Consider the following 20,076-nt stretch of genomic DNA (forward strand, 5'->3'; position numbering starts at 1 on the left):
TAAATCTGTTTCTATAGTTTAAGTAACCGTGTTTATTCAAGTGACAATGAACAATCCAAATGTTCTATAACATGAACATACAGTAACAACATGATTTTATGGCATGAATAGTATAATCGATTATGCATAATGTATTACTGTCATCAGGGATGTAAAAATGTTATGTTTGTGTACATATGTCCAAGTTAAAGACATGTTATAGCATCCCAAACCTTGTGGGAAGAATAAATGACAATACTAATTTAAAAAGCCAAACATGAGTCTAATTCATAGGAGATAGAACAAAACCTGGACTGCCACTGATCTCAAGGTCCTTATCCACCTCAAGCAAGAAGTATCAGAACCTCACATCATCCTCAAGCTCCTCCCTGTGGTAGTAAAGATAGAATTATCACAAGAAACTTTCACTCAATAAATCACTTCAACCCAGCCGAGCTTCTCTCTCAGTGTAGTCTATTTCAGCGTGGATCAAGAGATTCATCATGTACAAACATTGCTGTAACCTCATGTTTCAACGTTTCTTTATTATTTTATTATCATATTGCATGCTTAACATATATAACTGGAAGCTATAGGCCAGACCACATATTGTTAAATATAAATGTAATCCTAGAGTGTTAAGCTTGTCATCACTTGAACATGTTTTTCTACAATGGTGTTGAATTCACTATTTGGTGCTATGGTATTTATTATGTTGAAATAAACCTGATAACTTCCCTTTATTGTTTGTTTGACTTTTTGAAGAAAACAAGATACTCAAGGCTAATGGAACTTCATGACATTCACAAATATGTATTTTTATGTTTATATTATGTTTGTATATTTATATAACAGCAACAGTATAGTCCGAAAACAAAAGGGTGCTATAGATACCATATGTAACAATAGAGGTTATATATAGAACACTAAGGTTCCAAATAAAACTATTTTCAGGTCTGTGAGGCTTTATTCAGAAACCCAAATGGTTCTTTCTGACCTGAAACGGGTTCTAAATGTAACTTTATGGACCTGAAAACAAAGAACCTTTTTTCAGATGGTTCTTCTGTTGTTACAAAGGGCTCTATAGCACCGTTCTGTTTTTAGTATGTAGATAGGAGCCAGAGACAGGACATCCGCTCACCCTTATGCTACCAGTAGAAGGAGCTGGTGATCCAGGGATATTACTACTGGTATGTTTTCAGAGACTGGAATTCTTAGTGCTAACAGAGAGGGAGAGAAAACTTGGCTCATACAGAACGCATCTAATTGGAATAGTGTATATATTTGTCTTGCTAACGGGGAATGCATCTATTATTTAGGCCAACCCCTTCTAAAAGCTGAGGCTATTTTCCTACAAACAAAATTCCTTTCCTCCTTGTAACTCATATTTGCACCACCAAACAGCAGGGTCCAACATCCCACCCCACAGGTGCAAAGTGATTGACACGAGTTGACGTCAATGCTGTTTTCTCACCTCCTCCCCCCACACACTCTCTTTGGGACTAAAACATAAACAGTCATGCCACCTCCACACTAATAATGCCGACCTGTCAAGCTATGGGCCAGCTCAACAGTCCTTACCATATCGGTTTCCAACCTCAAATTCATATCTTAATTCTATTCACAGGGGTTCAGAGAAAATCAAGAAGCGTTTTTCCTCTGCTTACTTTAGCATGTGGATGCTTGCAATCGGACTGTTATCTTCTCTTAATCAGGACTTGGACTCGCATCGGGTGAAGCCAGTGGGAGCCTCGCTAGCTGCACTCAGGAAACATATGGAACAAATCTGCAGGTTGGCTGGGGCTGCCTCTGCCACGTCTCACATACCGCTCGCCAACGCCGTCTCCTGAAAAACTGACTACAGGTTCGGACCGTTTACCTCCCCTGGGTCCCCACGGCCCCAGCTAGCACCTGTGAAGGCCACGGCAGCCCACACACTTCAAAGCCAGCGGGCCTGGTAAAACGAAAGGGGGAAGGGGGATCTTTTAACTCTGAAAGTAGAGAAACAAACACTGTCTAATTGCCGTGCGTGTTCTCCATCCGTACACTGTCGCCTGTTCTTGGAAACGGTGTTCAATATTTTGAAATAGGCTAACCTTGTGTAGGCTACTTCTTTGAAAGCCATCTGGAAAACCAGTCAGTCACATTTTACAGTGTTGCAACATACTGTAATATCACATACAGTAGGTACAGTGTACTTATAATATGTAATGGAACAGTCCATAATTATAAAGTGAATGCTTGTTACAAGGCTTGTTACAGATGTTCAAGTTTCCACTAAAATCACCAGCTTCTCTGCCCAGCTGCCTGCACCTCATGAGCCACTGTCAAAGGTTGGAGAGTGGGGTTTAGATTATCTACTGGGACTCATAAATGTCCAATGTCACCGCTACAAAATGTGCCTAAATCTAGCATACTTTAAAGATGCTAAATGTTATCAGATTAAATCTGCAGTTGGTGAATAGAATACGTGTCAAACTATTTCCTATATATTGTACACCATGTACTGTATGTTAAATGTGTGTATATGTGTGTGTCCTCCACTTAGACATACTTCAAAACCTCCTCTACAAATGAAGAATGTTTGGTAAAAAAAAAAAGAAGTAAAAAAAACAAAACAAATGTTGGCCCACTCATAGAGAACTAAAGTCTCTGGAATGTTGTTTTGGATTTCCTTAAACCCACATTAGGTTACATAGATTTTCGGTGGCTAAAGCAGCGTTCATGAGAGGTGGAAAGGAAATCATGGATTTATCTTTAAAAGACATTAAAATGTATTTTCCATACATACTGTGTATCAATCCAAAGTTCCAAAGGACCAGATGTATGTAAGTAAGTAAGTAAGTAAGTAAGTAAGTAAGTAAGTAAGTAAATGAATCAACTGTATGTTGTATATTGACACCACTATGCAACTAACTTAACTTGGCCTACATAATCAAGCTAGACTACCATTTCGAAGAAATTTGATTCTTTGCTCTGACCATTTGGAACTCATACAAAACAACTTACAACATGATTTGGCATCCATGATTTCAAACTTTTCTGTCTATTTGTACCTGTTTTCATTGACTTGTATTCTGTATCTTGTATCTTTTATTAACAGTTTTATATAGGCTACTTGTGTAAGTGAGTTGAATTGGTTAAACTCACGGCTCAGTATAAATACTGCCCACTCTCTCCATCGAAGAGCTAGCTTCTCAGTGGCATAACTGACAGCAGTGTTTATGAGAAGTGGTCATGTGCGTTTGTGAATCAGAGGACTCAGGTTCGATTATAATGTGCGTAAGTTGCGGGGGAAACGATACTGCCGACACCTGTGAGACTTGTTTAATTTGATTATTTTTAACGTTATCTGTATTTCCATTATTCTGTTAGTGTATCTTCAAGTTGTTTTAAACTATACTCCACATTGTTGCAAATATACTCTATGATCGAGTATAAATAAAGCAGTAGCCTATATATTGTTCACCATGAGCAGTGTTGGTGTACGCGAGAAATAAAACTTCCCAACATTACAATATCCGCCATTTCACCCGTATGAATATGAAACTCAGAGGCACTCAAAGAGTGCAGGGGGCATCAAAACACAAAATCAGTTTCTTCACATATTACCAATAATCTCTCTCTCTCTTTCTCCCTCTCTCTCTATATATACACATTTCCTCTCATCGGACTCATTCCACCAGGTTTCATCGTGCTGAACAGGCCGCTAGTGAAAATGATGGCAATGGCAGATGTCCCATGGGAAGCCTCAATGCCAGAGAGAAGATCCAACCTGAACCAATGATGTCTTCCAGTCTCCTGCTAAACCTACCCAATCCCACAACTATCAGACTCATTCCACCATGTTTCATTGTACTGAACAGGCCCTGCTACGATATCCTATTTTAGGTTAGTTAGATAGGTTAGTTAGGACAATGTAGTGATATCATTTAGTGCAGGATTAGTTAGGTATGTATCTGTGGAGTGGTTTCGGGGAAGAGCTAGGTCATATGTATGAAGGGGCGTGGCTAGGAGCTCATCTAAGAGATCGATTTCATCCAAGCAAGTGGTTTTCAACAGGGGATCCGCAACCTCTAGGGGGTCCAAACTTTGTCCAAACGTTTTAAATGTATTTCTGACAAAATAATTACGTAAATTCCAAGCATTAAAGCAATACATAGCGTTCTCTCGGGTTTTCTCTGAACTGCGCCCCCACAGGCTCTGCAAGTAAGTGCACTGTAGTACTGTCGTAACGTTATCAAATTGTCTTTTTCTGGCTTCCTCCGTGATGTTTCTCACCTCTGCCATGATATCATTGAGCTAAAAACAGCATGATATCCATAGACGCCGGAATAGTTAGCTACTACTGTGTTGTTTAAGCACAACGTTGCGCATGCGCACTTCGCCTGAATGCTGCGTCCCGGGGGCGCGAGTTTTAAAAGGTAATACATGTCAATGTATTATCTTTCTGAGTAGACTGTTTGGACGATTCAGCTTACTTTTAGTAAATCTAATTGAAGAATTAGCACCAGACATGTTTGTAAAGATCCAAATATCACGATGTATTGCTTTAGTCAGCAATAATAAGCTACTTTTTACCAAAACGATTTAAAAAAAGAAGATGATTTCCATGATGCAAAGCCTAACGTACGTGACCAACAGGACGCCGTTGCAAACCGAAGGGATTGAATTGTGTGTATATTGTTAGTTCCATGATGCTTTCAAATGAAAGCATGAAACGTGCAATAGTTGGACATTTGGAAGACTGCAATCTGCCCAACAACCTCCATCCTCTCGAGAATAGACAAGATGTGTACCACTCACAAGGGTCAGAAATCTCACTGAGGTAGGCCTGTGTCATCCTCAAGCTAAACGTTTTAGCAACCGTAAGCGTAATAACTGAGTATATACGAAATGGGTAAATAAATAAAAATGCAACACACCTTTTAAAATCTTTATTTTTTGGAATGCTGCTCTGTTTGCCATCGACCAAGGGGTCCTTAGGCTGAAAAAGGTTGAAGAACTCTAAGCCTCTCTTTTTTCTAAACTATTTCAGAAAGTAATTAATTAAAAACGTTGTACCTTAAGCACAACTGATTGTTTGAATTGTCTTCACATGATCACTTATGACTCCCAACATTGTGACAAAAGCTGCAGGAAATATTGCTGCCGTTGCAAATCTGTGCAGGCGTTTCAGTCAATGGCTCTTGTGGTTCAGATGTGACTGCCAAGCATCCGTGAACGGGTCTCCCAGGGCACACTAGCAGCCATGTGAGGTGTAACTGTACTATAATAAATCAGCCTACTGACAGTATTAATGCTGAGAGTTCTGTCTGGCCAAACCCGCTAGACAACAACACTGGGTATGGCTCATGAGAAACCATTTGTGGCTTGTCTAAAGATGGACAGAGATGGAGCCTATTGGAGAGAGGCCATGGCCAATTTAAAGCTGGGAGTCTAACTTTGTCTATTATGCTTACTAAATGAACTATACAAACTAAATTGTTAAGTTATGTGTTTTTGATCATCACTTTAAAAAAAGTGATTACTTTAAAAGAAACCATTTAAAAAACAATTGTAACTGATACTCACAGGAATTGAATGCAGTCAATTACTGCAGCAGCCACCACTTTTTGCCACTCTGACAAAGGTCAGACCAAACCCATGGACCTATAGCAGGACTTTCACATGAGGAAGTTAATTAAACATTTATGCTATTGAGGGAAGTTCAAATTCACCTATAACGTATATGTAGAAAAAAAAGTGCTGAGACCAAAAGAACCCACAAACGTCCCAGAGCAAATGGAACAAAAAGCATGCTCACTTGCCCACACACACACACACACGCACGCACACACACACACACACACACGCGCACGCATACACTTCACTCCGACAGGCACATACTCCTCTAAGCTAGATAGCAGTCCTGAGGAAAACCGTTGCAGCAGCATTTCTCCTGGCTGTCCCATGAGTACATCAGTCAGGCTGATGGGATCCCCTATTGCCTCTGTCTGGGATCTGTCCCTGTCTACAAACTGGGACTGGCTGTGCTGCTGAATAGCTGCTTTGTTGAGTCTTCCACAGCAAGAGAGAGAGAAAGACAGAGAAAGACAGGGACAGAAAGACAGAGAAAGAGACACCGTGAGACAGTTACTCAGCGAACAGGAGGATAGACAGGTTGAGGGGACGGATGCAGAAAAAAGAGACAGCGAATAGATCGAGAGATTTGCCTAAATATTCGACTGAACATTCTAATGAAAATGCGGTTAAAAAGCTGGATAAAAACCTTATTTAAGATTATTAAGAGATGACTATGGTCAACTCATCACAGTTTAAGAAGGGAAAATATGGCCAACCACACTATCATACTAAAACATACATAAACTATATTAACATTCTCACAGACAGCTGAAAACTAGATCTACTGACCACAGACAAGAATATAGCCTAAATTGTAGTTTTAGGCAAAAGTAGAAAATAATGTAGACTAACCTCAGATTAGTGATCAAGTTACTCAGACTTAGCTAACTCTGATATAGCCTACACATAGTCTACATATCACCATTAGTCTAATATGAATATTTCCATTATATTCTCAAGAGTCCCTATTCCTGCAGTTTGAGATCAAGTGAACAGTCAAGCACAGCCTTTGTCGAATGTGACAAGAGTTCTGGTTCAATGCCTCCTTCAAATCCCTTGACAAATCCTTCTATAACCAACATTCCCAAATCCTTACACTTCTGACCCACTTTATAGCAACTGTCTCTCAATGCTCACTGCTACTGGTAGCTTCATAGCTACACTTTACTGGGCCCAGAGCTATGCCAAAGATGCTTGGACATAGATGCCAACAGCCAGTGGGCCAACATTGAGTTAGAATCATCCCACAATACCACTGAGCTATGGAATACATTCAAATATTAACACTGTCCATATGCTGTCTTGGTCTAAGAGCTGATTTTAAACAACAACAACAACAAGCATAACCTAAACATTGCTTCATGTGAATTAAAAAACAAAATGGGAAAGGAAAGACAAACCACGATGGGAAACCGATATTGCTGAGTTGATGAAAATACAGTAATGTTATACATAGCTAAGCAGAGCGATGGCTAGGCTTAGCTTTGCCTAAGCCTGGGCTAACTAGGTCATGAGAAATAAAGAGTTTGCAGTTTTACATTTCAATTTTTCAAATTTTCACCTTATGATAAAGGTAACATTAAGCATGAAAAAATAACCTGTTTATAGGGGAAATTCCCCCATTAAGATTCCCAAATCACTGTTTATCTACTTTTCATATAGATTAACAAGTTTGTTGTCAATAAAGTGCATACAAATCATATATTAATCTCTCATTTCAAATATAGTTTATAATAATATAATTTAGTTAGGTAAAAACAGCATATAAAGGGCATATAGGTGCCCTTTAAAGTCAATTCTTTGACAGACAGGAAGCCAGTGTAAGGACCTCAGAACTGGAGTGATTTGATCCACTTTCTTGGTCTTAGTGAGGACTCGAGCAGCAGTGTTCTGAATCAGCTGCAGATGTCTGATCGATTTTTTTAGAGAGACCTGTAAACACACTGAGTCTACTAAAGATAAACGCATGGACAAGTTTTTCCAGATCCTGCTGAGACATAAATCCTTTAATCCTTGATATATTCTTCAGGTGATAGTAGGCCGACTTTATAATCGTCTTAATGTGACTGTTGACATTCAGGCCTGAGTCCATGACTGCACCAAGATTTCTGGCTTCGTTTGTGGTTTTTAGCATTACTGATTAGAGCTGAGCGCTGACTTTTAATCATTCTTCTTTGGCTCCAAAGACAATTACTTCAGTTTTATTTTTGTTTAGTTGAAGAAAGTTCTGGCACATCCAATCGTTGATTTGTTCAATGCACTTAATCAGCACTTGTATGGGATTATAGTCCCCTGGTGATATGGTGATATAAATTTGTGTGTCGTCTGCATAGCTATGGTAGCATATTTTGTTGTTTTCCATAATTTGAGATAGTGGGAGCATGTAAATGTTGAACAGAAGAGGCCCCAGAATGGAGCCTTGGGGAATTTCAAGTAGGATTCAAGCCAGTCTAGCACTGTGCCAGAAATTCCCAGCCAGTTTTCCAGTCAGCCTAGTAATATGTTGTGGTCAACCGTGTCGAATGCAGTGCTGAGATCCAGTAATACTAAGACTGAAATTCTGCCATTGTCTGTGTTTAAATGGATGTCATTCGGATGCCATTGAGGACCTTAACAAGAGCAGTCTCGGTGCTGTGGTGTCAGGAAGTTGTTCAGCTGTTGAAAAACAGCTTCTTCAATGATTTACTTAACGGGAGGTTTGATATTGGCCTATAATTGTTCATTTGTGAGGTGTCTAGATTATTCTTTTTTAAGAGTGGCTTGACGACTGCAGTTTTCAGGGTTTGTGGGAACACACCTGAAAGAAGAGATGTGTTTGGAGTAAATCAGAGTCCATGCAATTAGATACATTTTTGAAAAAGCCTGTAGGCAGAATATCAAGGCAACAGACAGAATATCAAGGCAACAGGAGGAGACATGTCACATCTCTAGATTAATTTAACAGCAACATAACAAACACAAGGTGGAAACGTGTCTGTATAGCATTAGGAGCCCTCATGGAGAGCAACAGCAAATTCAAATCCATGCCTTCCGATGTACACCAGCATCTGTGGAGCAGCTGTCCATGGGGTACCAGTCTTTACATCACGTCTGAGGCCTATTGCAGACAGCATATATTAATACAACCTACATCTGAAGGCATAACTCAAATATGGGGTCTGTGACACTGCTCTGTGTGGATCACTATGAATCAAAACAGTCCAGGCCAGATAAGAGGGCAATCACAAAGCCCTGCTGCACCATCAGCTCTGGTATATTCAAAAGGTTTGCACTCGCCGTGCAGTTTCTCTTCAACGCTGCCATGTTTATGGGGAATGGATCCTTGTGAAAGCTAAACCTCTTCTGTTTTACCAATCAAATCTTCTTCAAATCCTTGGAGACCAAATTCCAAGGCTATAAGCCAGAATTGAACCAAGCTATGCATGTGGAAAAATGCTCAGTAAAAGCACTACACAAAAACAAAATTACTGTATAATACCTCTACTGCTGTACGGTTTTGTCTGACACAAATAAAAGCGTGCAAAAATACATCCACTAAAACTATGTTTGATACATTCATTACAGCAATCATATTACTATTCCTATCGACCTTGTGATAAATAAAGTACCCACTATCTATCTATGAAGAATTTTTACAAACATAGCAAATTAATTTAATTACAAATGGCTGAATGTTAAATGGTTATGATTCGGTCTGTTTTTGTTAACCAAAGCTGCATGCTAAATAAATCTCTAAGCCACTGGCATTTATTTTTCCAATATCGAATAAGAGCCAAAGACGATCTCAAGCCAGCTTTTCGAACACCACAGCTGTACATGGCCAGGTGGGTTCTCTCATGCCAGGACCTCTTCTGTAGTCAAATACAACTTGGAAGGGAGAAAAAAAAATGCTGACATTTGGAATGGTTTAGTCTGTTGTCATGGATAAACACATAAGGTTCTTAAAAGGTTCTTATGTGTTCTCACAACTTAAACTGAGTTCTATGCAAATAAATGACAGCACCGTAATGAAAATAAACCAACCCACCTCAGTTTAATGTTTACTTTCCTTTGAAGGAGAATAATCATGTTTACATCTAAAGAAAAATAGAGGCTTGTAAGGCCAGCCTTGAGAGCTACATAAAATGACTGTGCTATATTTCCCTCTTGTCCTGCATTCACCTGCTCTTATGCAGGCAGTGTAGCACAAGCTGTGGTGGACAAGCCTTGTGCAGGGATATAAAGATATAAGACGACAATAACAGGACTTATAAGTGTTGGAGGAGGGTGAGAGGACATGAATTCATTCGGCATCTTGGCAGTGCTGCTCTGGAAAACCATCTCAACCAGAGCTTTCGGAAAGTTCCTTTCCGGAATTGCTCATATCAACTTAATCTTGATATACCTAAACTCCCTGTGCATTTCAAATCTGTAAATGATTATGCTCCAATCTTTCACTTATGCGGTCTCTCTTGACAATATGGTTTGGTTTAAGACACTATATTTTCCCAGCTTTGTCATGCAGTTAAATACCACCCTGACAGAGAAATTGTACAACAAAATATTAGGACAGTAAAAACATTTTCCAGTTGTTGGCAAGTTTCCCAGCATTGTAAATTTTTACAGGTCCTCATAATTGCTAACACACCTGTAATAGTACTTACCCAGTTTCAGTCCACTTGTTTCCATTCATTGAATGTTTATTTCTGGGGCCCGTTTCCCTCTTGTCTTGAGGTGCAACGGAGAAGACAGTCACATGTTCTCTATTTAGAATGTTTTGCTTTCTACTCTGTTTCAAATAATTTTTGTTTACGCGGAGGGTGTTCTGTCTTTTGTCTTTCTCTTTTATTTGACTATATCTTGGGAAAATAAAAACACATAACTCCTCTTACAAAGAACAGATATCTAGAGACGTAGACATAGAGATGAAACAGTATGAAAATTCCACATCAAAAATTATAGTGACCAAAACTAGAAAGGGTGCTCAGAGAGCACAGGCTCCGCCCATTAATGCATTTTGTTGGTGTAACCGAGTTGAAATGGTTAAACTCACTTCTCAGTATAAATACAGCACACTTGCACCATTGAAGAGTAAGCTTTTTGGTGGTGTAACTGATAGTTTTTTATTAGAGGTGGTCATGTTTGAACACCACTGAACATACTTGTGTACTTGTGTATTTTTTTCAATCAGCCATTGCAGACAATAACAGAAGACATACGTTACAAAACTATATACAGAAATTAAGTCCAGTGTTCTTTCCTCTGGGGGGTAAAAAGGACGGGCACTAGCCCAGTGTCCATGTCTCTGGGAGGGGTAGAGGGGCACTAGCCCAGTGTCCATGTCTCTGGGAGGGGTAGAAGGGCACTAGTCTTGTGTCCATGCCTCTGGGAGGGGTAGAGGGGCACTAGCCCAGTGTCCATGTCTCTGGGAGGGGTAGAAGGGCACTAGCCCAGTGTCCATGTCTCTGGGAGGGGTAGAGGGGCACTAGCCCAGTGTCCATGTCTCTGGGAGGGGTAGAAGGGCACTAGCCCAGTGTCCATGTCTCTGGGAGGGGTAGAGGGGCACTAGTCTTGTGTCCATGCCTCTGGGAGGGGTAGAGGGGCACTAGCCCAGTGGCTGCTTTCTGGGTAGAAAAACCTTCAGGGTTGTCCACTGCATACTGTAGGTTGTATACATTAAGTGTGCAAAACATATACTTAATGATAGCTGTTTGCTTCAGTGCAACAGTGCTTATTCTTTATGTAATTACATGCCTAGTACGACATCTATTTAAGTAATTGCATTTCTAGTATACCATCTATTTGGGAGGCCTTGTATAGTGAAGAAATATGACCACGTATGCGGCCTGGCTAAAGGCCCGGACTTAATTTGCTACTGTAGTTTTCATCCACACTTCAAAATAAATAAATCCAGCATCCACTTCAAAAGCCTTTCACTAGAACACTTGTTACTATAAGATATTCCTCGGGCAAACATGTCAAAACTACATGAAGATTTATAGATTTCATTATAGTTCATGGCCAGTTTAAAATTATTACCCTATTATCGACATATTCCAACCAAACATTAGCTGAAGAGTCATAGATAATCTTAAGAAAAAGCTAAAGTTATAGGTGTAACTACAGTGAGATACTGATGCTGAATATATAGGTTTAAATGTCAATTAAGAGAGGTCATGTTCTTTAAAAATCCTCAACATGGAACCCTGAAATGTTCCATGGCAGAGGGGGCACATGTTCCAATTGTAGGGGGGGCACAATTTCATGGGGAAGCATCAAAATAAGGGACAAACATTACCGTATGTGGTGTGACGTCATGTTTATTAGGTCTTTTGGCGCATTGAGTATTATGATGTGAATCAGAGTATAATCTATTTGACTCATCCCGTTTTACTCAAAGATTGAGCTTATTGTGAATGGGCAAAATAATGAACAACAATCATTTGAGTGTAGTAATCCATGTGATTGCCACTGCTGAATTTGAATTCTATCAGTGAAAATCTGAAGGTCATTTTCACATGGTCATCTCCACAACAGAAAGGCTGTGGTAAAGAAGGATATGAAATAATTACTTACATAATTACTGAAATAAACACTGTACTGGCTCACATCTCCTTAACGTGTCCAAAATGTCCCACTATTCTCCTAAAATACTATCTTTAGAGAGTAGGAGAGCACACTCTGCAAAGGGCTAAAGAAAGTGGCTCACTTAACACAAGTTCAATAACACATTTATTGTATTTATTTAACACAAGGAGGCTAATTCAAAATATTGTAGAGGGGGGGGACTCCCAGCTGTATTCAGGTTTCAAGTTACTTAAAGCTAAATGAGTTCTAATAAGTTAAAACTAAGTGGGCAAATTGGACCACAGACATTCCACCATAATGTGGTTATCAACCAGTGCTCCAGAGTAACCAGAGTAAAAGTGATGAAGCTTTTTATTGCTTTCTGCTATTAGAGCATTTTAACAGTGCATATTGTCCTCCACATCACAGAGATTGCCCTATGTGCAGCAGTAGCAGGGTGGGTTTGCCTGAATGGGTAGCTAACAAAGGGTTAAACTCTGTTCCAAAAACTCTTGCTTAAGAATCCCCTGGAAGCAACTAGAGCAGGCTTTAAATACTGATTTGACAGATCCCATTTTACACACAGGCACTGGGAAAATAGTCCTTCTACAGCCTGCACTGCCGACTTACACTTTAATACAACAGTGAACCCATCACGGTGACTTTGACAAGATGACCACATTGAGGGGGCTGTTTTTCACCTTTATATTCGTACCATGGCTTGTCACTTCATCGGGAAAAATAGTTTACCAGAAACCACTACTCAGTCAGGACTCAGTTACTGCCAATCAGGGGTTCTACAAAGAAGTGAAATTGGAATCAAGACCTAAGGTAAAACTGTCTCTTTGCCATTTTCACTATTTGCACAGCAAATTCGTATTTTATATTAGAAATAGATGTGTTTTGACAAACATATTTTGGGTTTATTTTGGGTAAGCTGATTTGTCTCATGTATCCATTACATAAAGACACAACCTACCTGACATGTATACTTTTTCAGATACCTGGATTATGAATTGTTTGCTATTTGTGCAGAATATAAATCAAAAACTAAGTGTATACTTTACATTAACAAAATATTGATTGGTGGTTATAATATTCAAATATTCATTGGTAGTTTTAATATTCCTTGCTGTTTTATCAAGAATCAGTCAACTATACGTAGTACCGTTCCTGGTGTTCCATAGGCAAACTACCGTTATTCCTGGGAAATCTATTCCACCGGTGGTTGACTGGGAGCAGTTGGCTGAAAACTCCATCACAAAACTCAGTGATTAGTCAGCAGAACCACTACTAAGCTCCAGGGAGGTTACTGAGCCTGGAGAACTCCCGTCCAAACAGCAGCTCTGTGCTCGTCAGGGGGTCAGAGATTAGGGCTCTGGGCTGGAGAAAATAATTCACCAGACACCTGGAGAGTAGATATACATTCTTCTAACCCCTCTGGAAGGCTCTCTAGACCAATGCAAAACAAGATGATGCCTATCCTACATAGATCAGAGGTGAGCAGCCAGAGCATTCTTCAAGGTCTATATACTGCAGCTGTTAAAATAAGCTGTTGAAAGAAGTCAAAACAAACCAATGTGATAGACTCATACAGTTTTGCATTCAAATGAGGCCAGGCGACAGAACACAGTAACAGAGAATACAGCAGTATGCTACCACACAGCAGACAAGTGCTTTCAACAACTTTCTATAATATTAGCAAAGACTTGGTTTCATTCTAGACATCGGGTACTAATGATTACTCAAATATAGGGAGCAGCTCAGTGATACTGGAGGAAGCAAATACAGCAGGAGAACATCATAAAAAGGCAACATATATTGTCAAACCATCCTAGAATGTGTACAAGGCCCAAATGGTGAATGTGTAGATGACGTCCTCACAATACACTCGTCTGTTAGTGAAACGTGACTTTATAATCACAAGGGACGTCAATTGGTTTGTCACGAGTCTGTTTAACAATGATACCCGAGCTGTGTCAGGTCAGCATGTCATGTAATTTAATCTCATTCAATAGTGCTAACTCCCTTCCAGAGAGAGATAACACCCAGAGGGGACTACGACACCAGCATGGTTTTCCTGCCTGCCGACGCCCCAGACGATTCTGCCCTCAGCCCAGCTGAAGGGGACGCTAGTGGTACAACAGCTTCTGCTCTAATTGCCAGATTTGAACCAATAGAGCAAACATTTCAACTCAGATTAACATTCTACGGTGGGAGGGACAGCAGCCATCTTTAGTGACCGGAATTTTTGGCTTCAGTACAGCGTTGCTGACAACCAAATCAACTGGAATGTTCAACCCAAATGATTGCTGAATCACCATAACAGTAATCATGTCTCACAATATCATGTTGGACTGGAAAAATTGCCTTTGTGCGAAAGGTTCCCTTCTATGAATTTTCTACCTTCTCTCCCACTGCCTCTCCATATGGCTCTGCAGTGCTGATTTATAGTTTCTATGTGGGGCAGAAGAACACCCCTTTTTAATGGCCACATGCTGCTCTGACAAGACCTCTAATTAGAAGCTCATGCATTTGAGCTGTGCTTGTGTGTGTTTTCTGTCAGCCTGGGCCTGAACCAGGTGTTAGTAATTTATTTTATTTTTTTAAAGAAAAAAAAAAAAAGGGTTGTGACAGCAGTCAAAACACTTCTGTAGGGCAGTTTTTTACAATTCGTATTAGTATTTTAAACATTTTGCAACATGCCTACAACTAGAGCCAACATGGGAAGTTCTAACCAGTTTTATATCGTTTCAGAGCTGCCCACCTGCCTGCTGTGCGTCTGTCTGACTGGCTCAGTGTACTGTGAAGAGGTTGTTCCAGATATGACAGTAGTGCCCACCTTGCCCAAGGAGACAGCCTACCTCTATGCTCGCTACAACCAGATAAAAAAGATCAGCGCTAAAGACTTTGCAGACATTGGTGAGTCAACAAAAGAAGATGGATTCATGTTGGCTTGTTTATGCAAATATTCGCTCTAGACGTTTAAATTAAAATGCGGTACGCTAAATTTGTTGAGGTGCAGAAACATTATTGGATCTGTGAATCTATGGCAATGCATGATAAAAGCCTTAATAGCAAACAAATAATGCAGAAGTTATGCGGCACTGTGTTGAATTTAAGATTTACCACAAAGCCAGTGCAAGAAAGATGATGTCTTGTGTCTGCTTGATGTCAAAAAGTGAACACATGAAAATGTGTGCTTATTGTAGTCACTTTGAGGAGAATCGACTTAACTGGAAACCTGATATCTGAGATTGAAGATGGAGCCTTCTCAAAACTGACGATGCTTGAGGAGCTGTCATTGGCTGAGAACAGGCTGGTCAAACTCCCAATGCTCCCTGTCAAACTCACCTCCTTCAATGCCAATCAGAATGAACTGAGCACCAAAGGCGTCAAAGCAAATGCATTTAAGGTAAGGTTGAAGAGACTGCAAAAATGTTTTACCTCAAGGATTCACCAAACCATCTGCTATCATGTGTCACAGTCCTAAAACTGTAATACGTTACTACAAAGTAGGGGTGGGTCCAATTAATCGATTGATCGCTCATGATGGTCAAAGTCGATTTTGGTCACTAATCGATTTTGGTCAAATTGTGGTCATTCATTTAAATAAACACGTCCTTTAAAAATATTTAAATTGAACTGAACTAATGTCGTGCATCATCCGTTCTGTAGCGCTATATTGATTGGAATGGGGGCTAAATTACAGCGTCAGAATGGAATTGTGGTCTTTACTTTTTTCATTCAGAACGTTGGAATCAAATCTTTCGAATATCGGCCAAAAAAATGATTAATCGATTAATCGTTTATACCGTCCACTGATTAATCGACTATGAAAAATGCGTTGTGCACATCCCTACTACAAAGTAGCATTCTCATCATCAGCTTTTGCCATTACTACGCTTGTGTTACAAACTCTATTTTTCCAAACAGAAACTCACCAAACTGGTCAATCTATTCCTTGGTGACAATAACCTGGAGGCCGTCCCAAACATCCCAGAGAGTGTGCGAATCCTTCATCTGCAGGTGAGTCAAACATGCTTCTATCTAAAAACCCAACTAGGCAGACTGTTAGACCTCATATTTAATTATATTATATTTCTGATTTATTAATATGTATTAATCAAAGCCTTGATGAAGTGTAGTTACATAGGCAGTTCACATGTTTGAGTGTTCAAAATGAACAAAAGCTCTGTGAATCCCAGGGTACTGTTACTGTATATCAAATGACTACTCTGAGGTGATGCTGCCTCGTTTAATACAATGTTTTATGAGATAACTAAGCCTAATGCCTTGATACTTCTCCATCTCCTTATGCAGAACAACAAGATTGCCACAGTTAGCACTGACACCTTCTGCAAGGGAAATGACACCTACTACCTCAGAACCAACTTGAATGAAGTGAGAATGGATGGCAACCCAGTCCTACTGGCCAACTACCCAAACAGCTTCACCTGCCTCAAGTCACTGCCTATCGGACGATATTATTGAGCAGCCATTCGCTTTGGATAACAAAATATACAGCGTGAACAGGTTCTTAGTAGTGCATTTCTCATAGTATCCTGAGGAAAGGCATAGATGGAGTTGTCTCAAGTAAGCAGGCGGTACAGTGCATTGGTGACTTAAAGGAAGTTGTCTTTCTCCTTACACTGTTGATTCCGCCCATTTAGACTGGTCTTGCACATAATACAAAATGATATTCTGAACCGTTTGTAAATACCCCTTTCATTGAGTGTTGCTTCTGCATATGAAATTACAGCCTAAAATGTCAAGCCAAGCTTTTGGGTTTCCTCTGCATTTTGTGAATTGCCTTCATTTAAACTGTTCTAACTTATAAACTCAAGTAAAAGTCAAAGGACGACAAATGTATCAATGAAATATAGTAATGTGAATGTTATTCCTCCAGCCTTGTTTGCTTTGTTGTGGAGAAATAAGGTGTCGTTCTTGTAAGTCTTAGGCTGACTTTCAACCATATTTAGTAAAGTCATTACTTGTGTGACTAAAACAACTGTACAGTAAAAATGGGTATGTAACATGGCTGTTTTAAGAATATTTTAATAAAATCTTCTTTTTTTTAATTAAAGCTGATCATTGATATCTCTTTTTTGCTTAGTACCTCTACTATTACAAGTTATATGAAGTCTATAAATGGTCACCAGATAGAGAGCAGGTTAGACAGAGGAATTACACTCTGCAAAATGACATTGCAGAAACAACAAGTGAAGCAAATATCTAATGTTTAGCACACATGCAAGTATGGAAAATGTGGGTTAATATTATTCCTTTACTCACGCCAGCTTGGCAATCACCATCACTACATACTCCAAGTAAACAGGAGAATGGTTTCCATATTGCTCCTGCTGTTGGATTTTCTATATCACATTGCAGTCCCAAATGGATTCCCATCTAGACACTTAGGCATCCCCTATGGTCCTACCTGAAAGTGCTGGAATGTTCTACGTCTGTCTTCAAGTCTCTCGGAGAACATCCTGAGGGTCCGGAAGAAAAGGAGTAAGTTCTTCTCGTGCTCCGCTCTGCAATAAACACAAAACCAGCTGTAAGTGCCACTGTCATCCTAAACAGAGATAAGATATGATTTCAGACTAAGGAACTTTCTGTGATAAGGCCCCTGTGCCACTCAACAGCAGATTATCAACAGTAACACCAAATCACTCAACTGTGCACTGTCACAAATAAATCCAAACCCCACCATAAACACAAATGTTAAAATTGGCCATATTTTATGAAGTGCTGGAATTTTTTTTATTAGGAATACAATATACTGGCATTACAGATTGTAACTGAAGTGAACTGAATGAAGAGGACCAAAGCCTGTTACGCACCATCTCTTTACAACAAACGTACAGCCATTTGTTAAATATGACTGCGACATTAAAAAAAAAAAAAAAAAAAACTTTCCACACATTTTCACAAGGGCCCAGGGCAGTAGAGCACCAATATGAACTTTCCACTGATGTGGTGGAGACTCCAGTCTGTGAGAGGAGATGCCATGAAGCCCTGATGGAAAAATGGCAAGTCCCTCGAAAGTAGTGGAACACTGAGGAGAGAGGCAAAGCATTATAGGCCTGGGGCCTCATTATAGAACCAGGCCAGGTCCAGCCTGGCTTATGTGCGTGGTTGGCTTGTTTCTGTTCACAACTGGTAGAACAGAAGCTAGTCATGCCACTGAAATAGCTGTCTGTCTTATAAATTAAGATAGGTCTTGTCGCCTGGACACATCAGTTCCAATGCTTCCAATGCTAATCCAGCACAAGAAGAGCGGGATAGCCAGTTAGCTCATGAGCTCACAACAACTAGTAGTAGCTTCCATAACATTAATGGTAGCGGTCAGTGGCTAAAGCAGTTACACTGATGATTTCTGTAACGTTAGCTATTTTGCTACAATTGGTTCAACTTCTGTTTCTGGACAAAGGTAAGGGATAAAAAGATTAGAGCGAAAGGATGAACATGTGGAGGTTTGGGGTAAAGTCCCATTAAGTCATCCCCACCAGGTCTCCCGGGTAGGAGTCCAATGCTCTCACCACTACTCTACTTGTGCAGTGGTGAGAACCAATAAGGGTTGCGGTTGGGACAAGATCTGATCTATAAGGCAAGGGGTAAAGGTTAAAGTGAAAGGATGAACATGTGGAGGTTTGGGGTATAGTCCCATAAAGCCATGCCCAACGGGGCCTTGAACTCCGATCTTGTGGGTGGGAATCTACTCTACTTGTGCAGTGGAGATCGGTGGGTTGATTTTGGTGTCCTTCTTCCAGTCCCTAGTGTGGGTTGGGGTTAGAATAAGGGTTGGGGTTGGGACAGGATCTGACCTATAAGGCAAGGGGTAAAGGTCTGAGTGAAAGGATGAACATGTGAAGGTTTGGGGTATAGTCCCATAAAATCATCCCCACCGGGGCCTTGAACCCCCAATATAATTACAGCCCTAGGCTAAGAAAGCATCTTCAGTGGATAGTCTCTGTTATGTCTAATTAGGTCAAGGACTTTGCTTTATCAATATTGGTTGAAGACCAACTAAAACATCAAGCATCTGAGCCTATAGTAGCCAGTTTGGCTCCAAGCAACTCAACATACTGTAGCGACTTTGCAATGTGTATCTGACCTGCTCGTGACCATTCCTCCAGCAATTGATCACAGTCCATTCCTTGACAACATCATATCTATGTTGGTACACTGCAAAAGTAAGCAGTTTACATAAGATGTTCCACCATTAAGAGGTCTTTGAATGTAATGATTATAAAAGCCCTCAACTCCAGACATGAAAAATATACAGACTACTAGACTTGTGTGAGAATCATTATCTCCAGTATTTTTCCGCCTCCTGTGTGCCAGAACCGAATCTCAGACCAGACGATACAATCCAGATGTGTGTCTGAGGATCAGTGCGTTAGTTATGCACAAGGCAAAATGTCCCCTCTAATCAATCTCAGTATTTTTTTTTATCTCAATCGAATTAAGATTGATACAGTCTGATATTTTGATTTCAGGTGAAAAAGAAAATAGGCATAAACCACTCACAAATAAAAAATGCCAACACCACTTGACATCCTACCACTATCGGTCATTCCAATACAAGCCTTTATGATTCCAGGGAATCATAGGGAGTCAGTTCCCTGACATGCCAATACCCCCTAGTGGAGATCTTTGACAGACTGTTGAAGTTGAAGCACTGACAATGTCAATAGTTTTAGAAAAATTAATTACTGTTAAGTCAAACATTGGCTCAATAAAACTCAAATGTGTTGAACATACGCTCATGTGTGTAGATAAATAAAAAGACCTAAGAGCAGTGAAACCAGGCCCTTGAAGGAGGAAAACTTAATTCATAATTCTCCAAGTTGGAAGACAGGGATCTGTTGAAATATGCAGATTGAAATTGATATATTCACTGGAGTAAAAGGTTGAAAA

General features: G+C 39.9%; 2 protein-coding genes across 2 annotated transcripts in view; one reads left to right on the top strand and one right to left on the bottom strand.

Annotated features, from left to right (window-relative positions):
- Window positions 1-20,076, bottom strand: part of cenpp (centromere protein P) — a gene marked incomplete at both ends in the record, with an annotated part of 43,499 nt that overhangs the window by 21,160 nt on the left and 2,263 nt on the right. Inside the window, one exon of the mRNA XM_084460716.1 lies at window positions 17,591-17,687. Coding sequence (XP_084316842.1) covers window positions 17,591-17,687 — 97 coding nt within the window. The remainder of the gene's footprint in view (window positions 1-17,590; window positions 17,688-20,076) is intronic.
- On the top strand, window positions 12,780-17,187 carry ogna (osteoglycin, paralog a). The gene is made up of 6 exons (XM_084460807.1): window positions 12,780-12,981; window positions 14,186-14,288; window positions 14,908-15,072; window positions 15,363-15,565; window positions 16,087-16,179; window positions 16,474-17,187. Exons 1-6 carry the CDS (start codon window positions 12,823-12,825, stop codon window positions 16,642-16,644), a joined length of 894 nt encoding a protein of 297 aa, XP_084316933.1. The 5' UTR covers window positions 12,780-12,822; the 3' UTR covers window positions 16,645-17,187.

Source organism: Borostomias antarcticus (assembly GCF_949987555.1).
Source record: "Borostomias antarcticus genome assembly, chromosome: 33".
In the NCBI taxonomy this organism is placed as follows: Eukaryota; Metazoa; Chordata; class Actinopteri; order Stomiiformes; family Stomiidae; genus Borostomias; species Borostomias antarcticus.

Excerpts from the sequence above, each read along its gene's own strand:
- ogna (XM_084460807.1), top strand. The coding sequence starts at position 12,823 with ATGACCACATTGAGGGGGCTGTTTTTCACCTTTATATTCGTACCATGG. Across the intron at positions 14,289-14,907 it reads AGCTGAAGGGGACGCTAGTG|AGCTGCCCACCTGCCTGCTG; the intron begins GTACAACAGCTT and ends ATATCGTTTCAG. Across the intron at positions 15,566-16,086 it reads TCAAAGCAAATGCATTTAAG|AAACTCACCAAACTGGTCAA; the intron begins GTAAGGTTGAAG and ends TTTTCCAAACAG.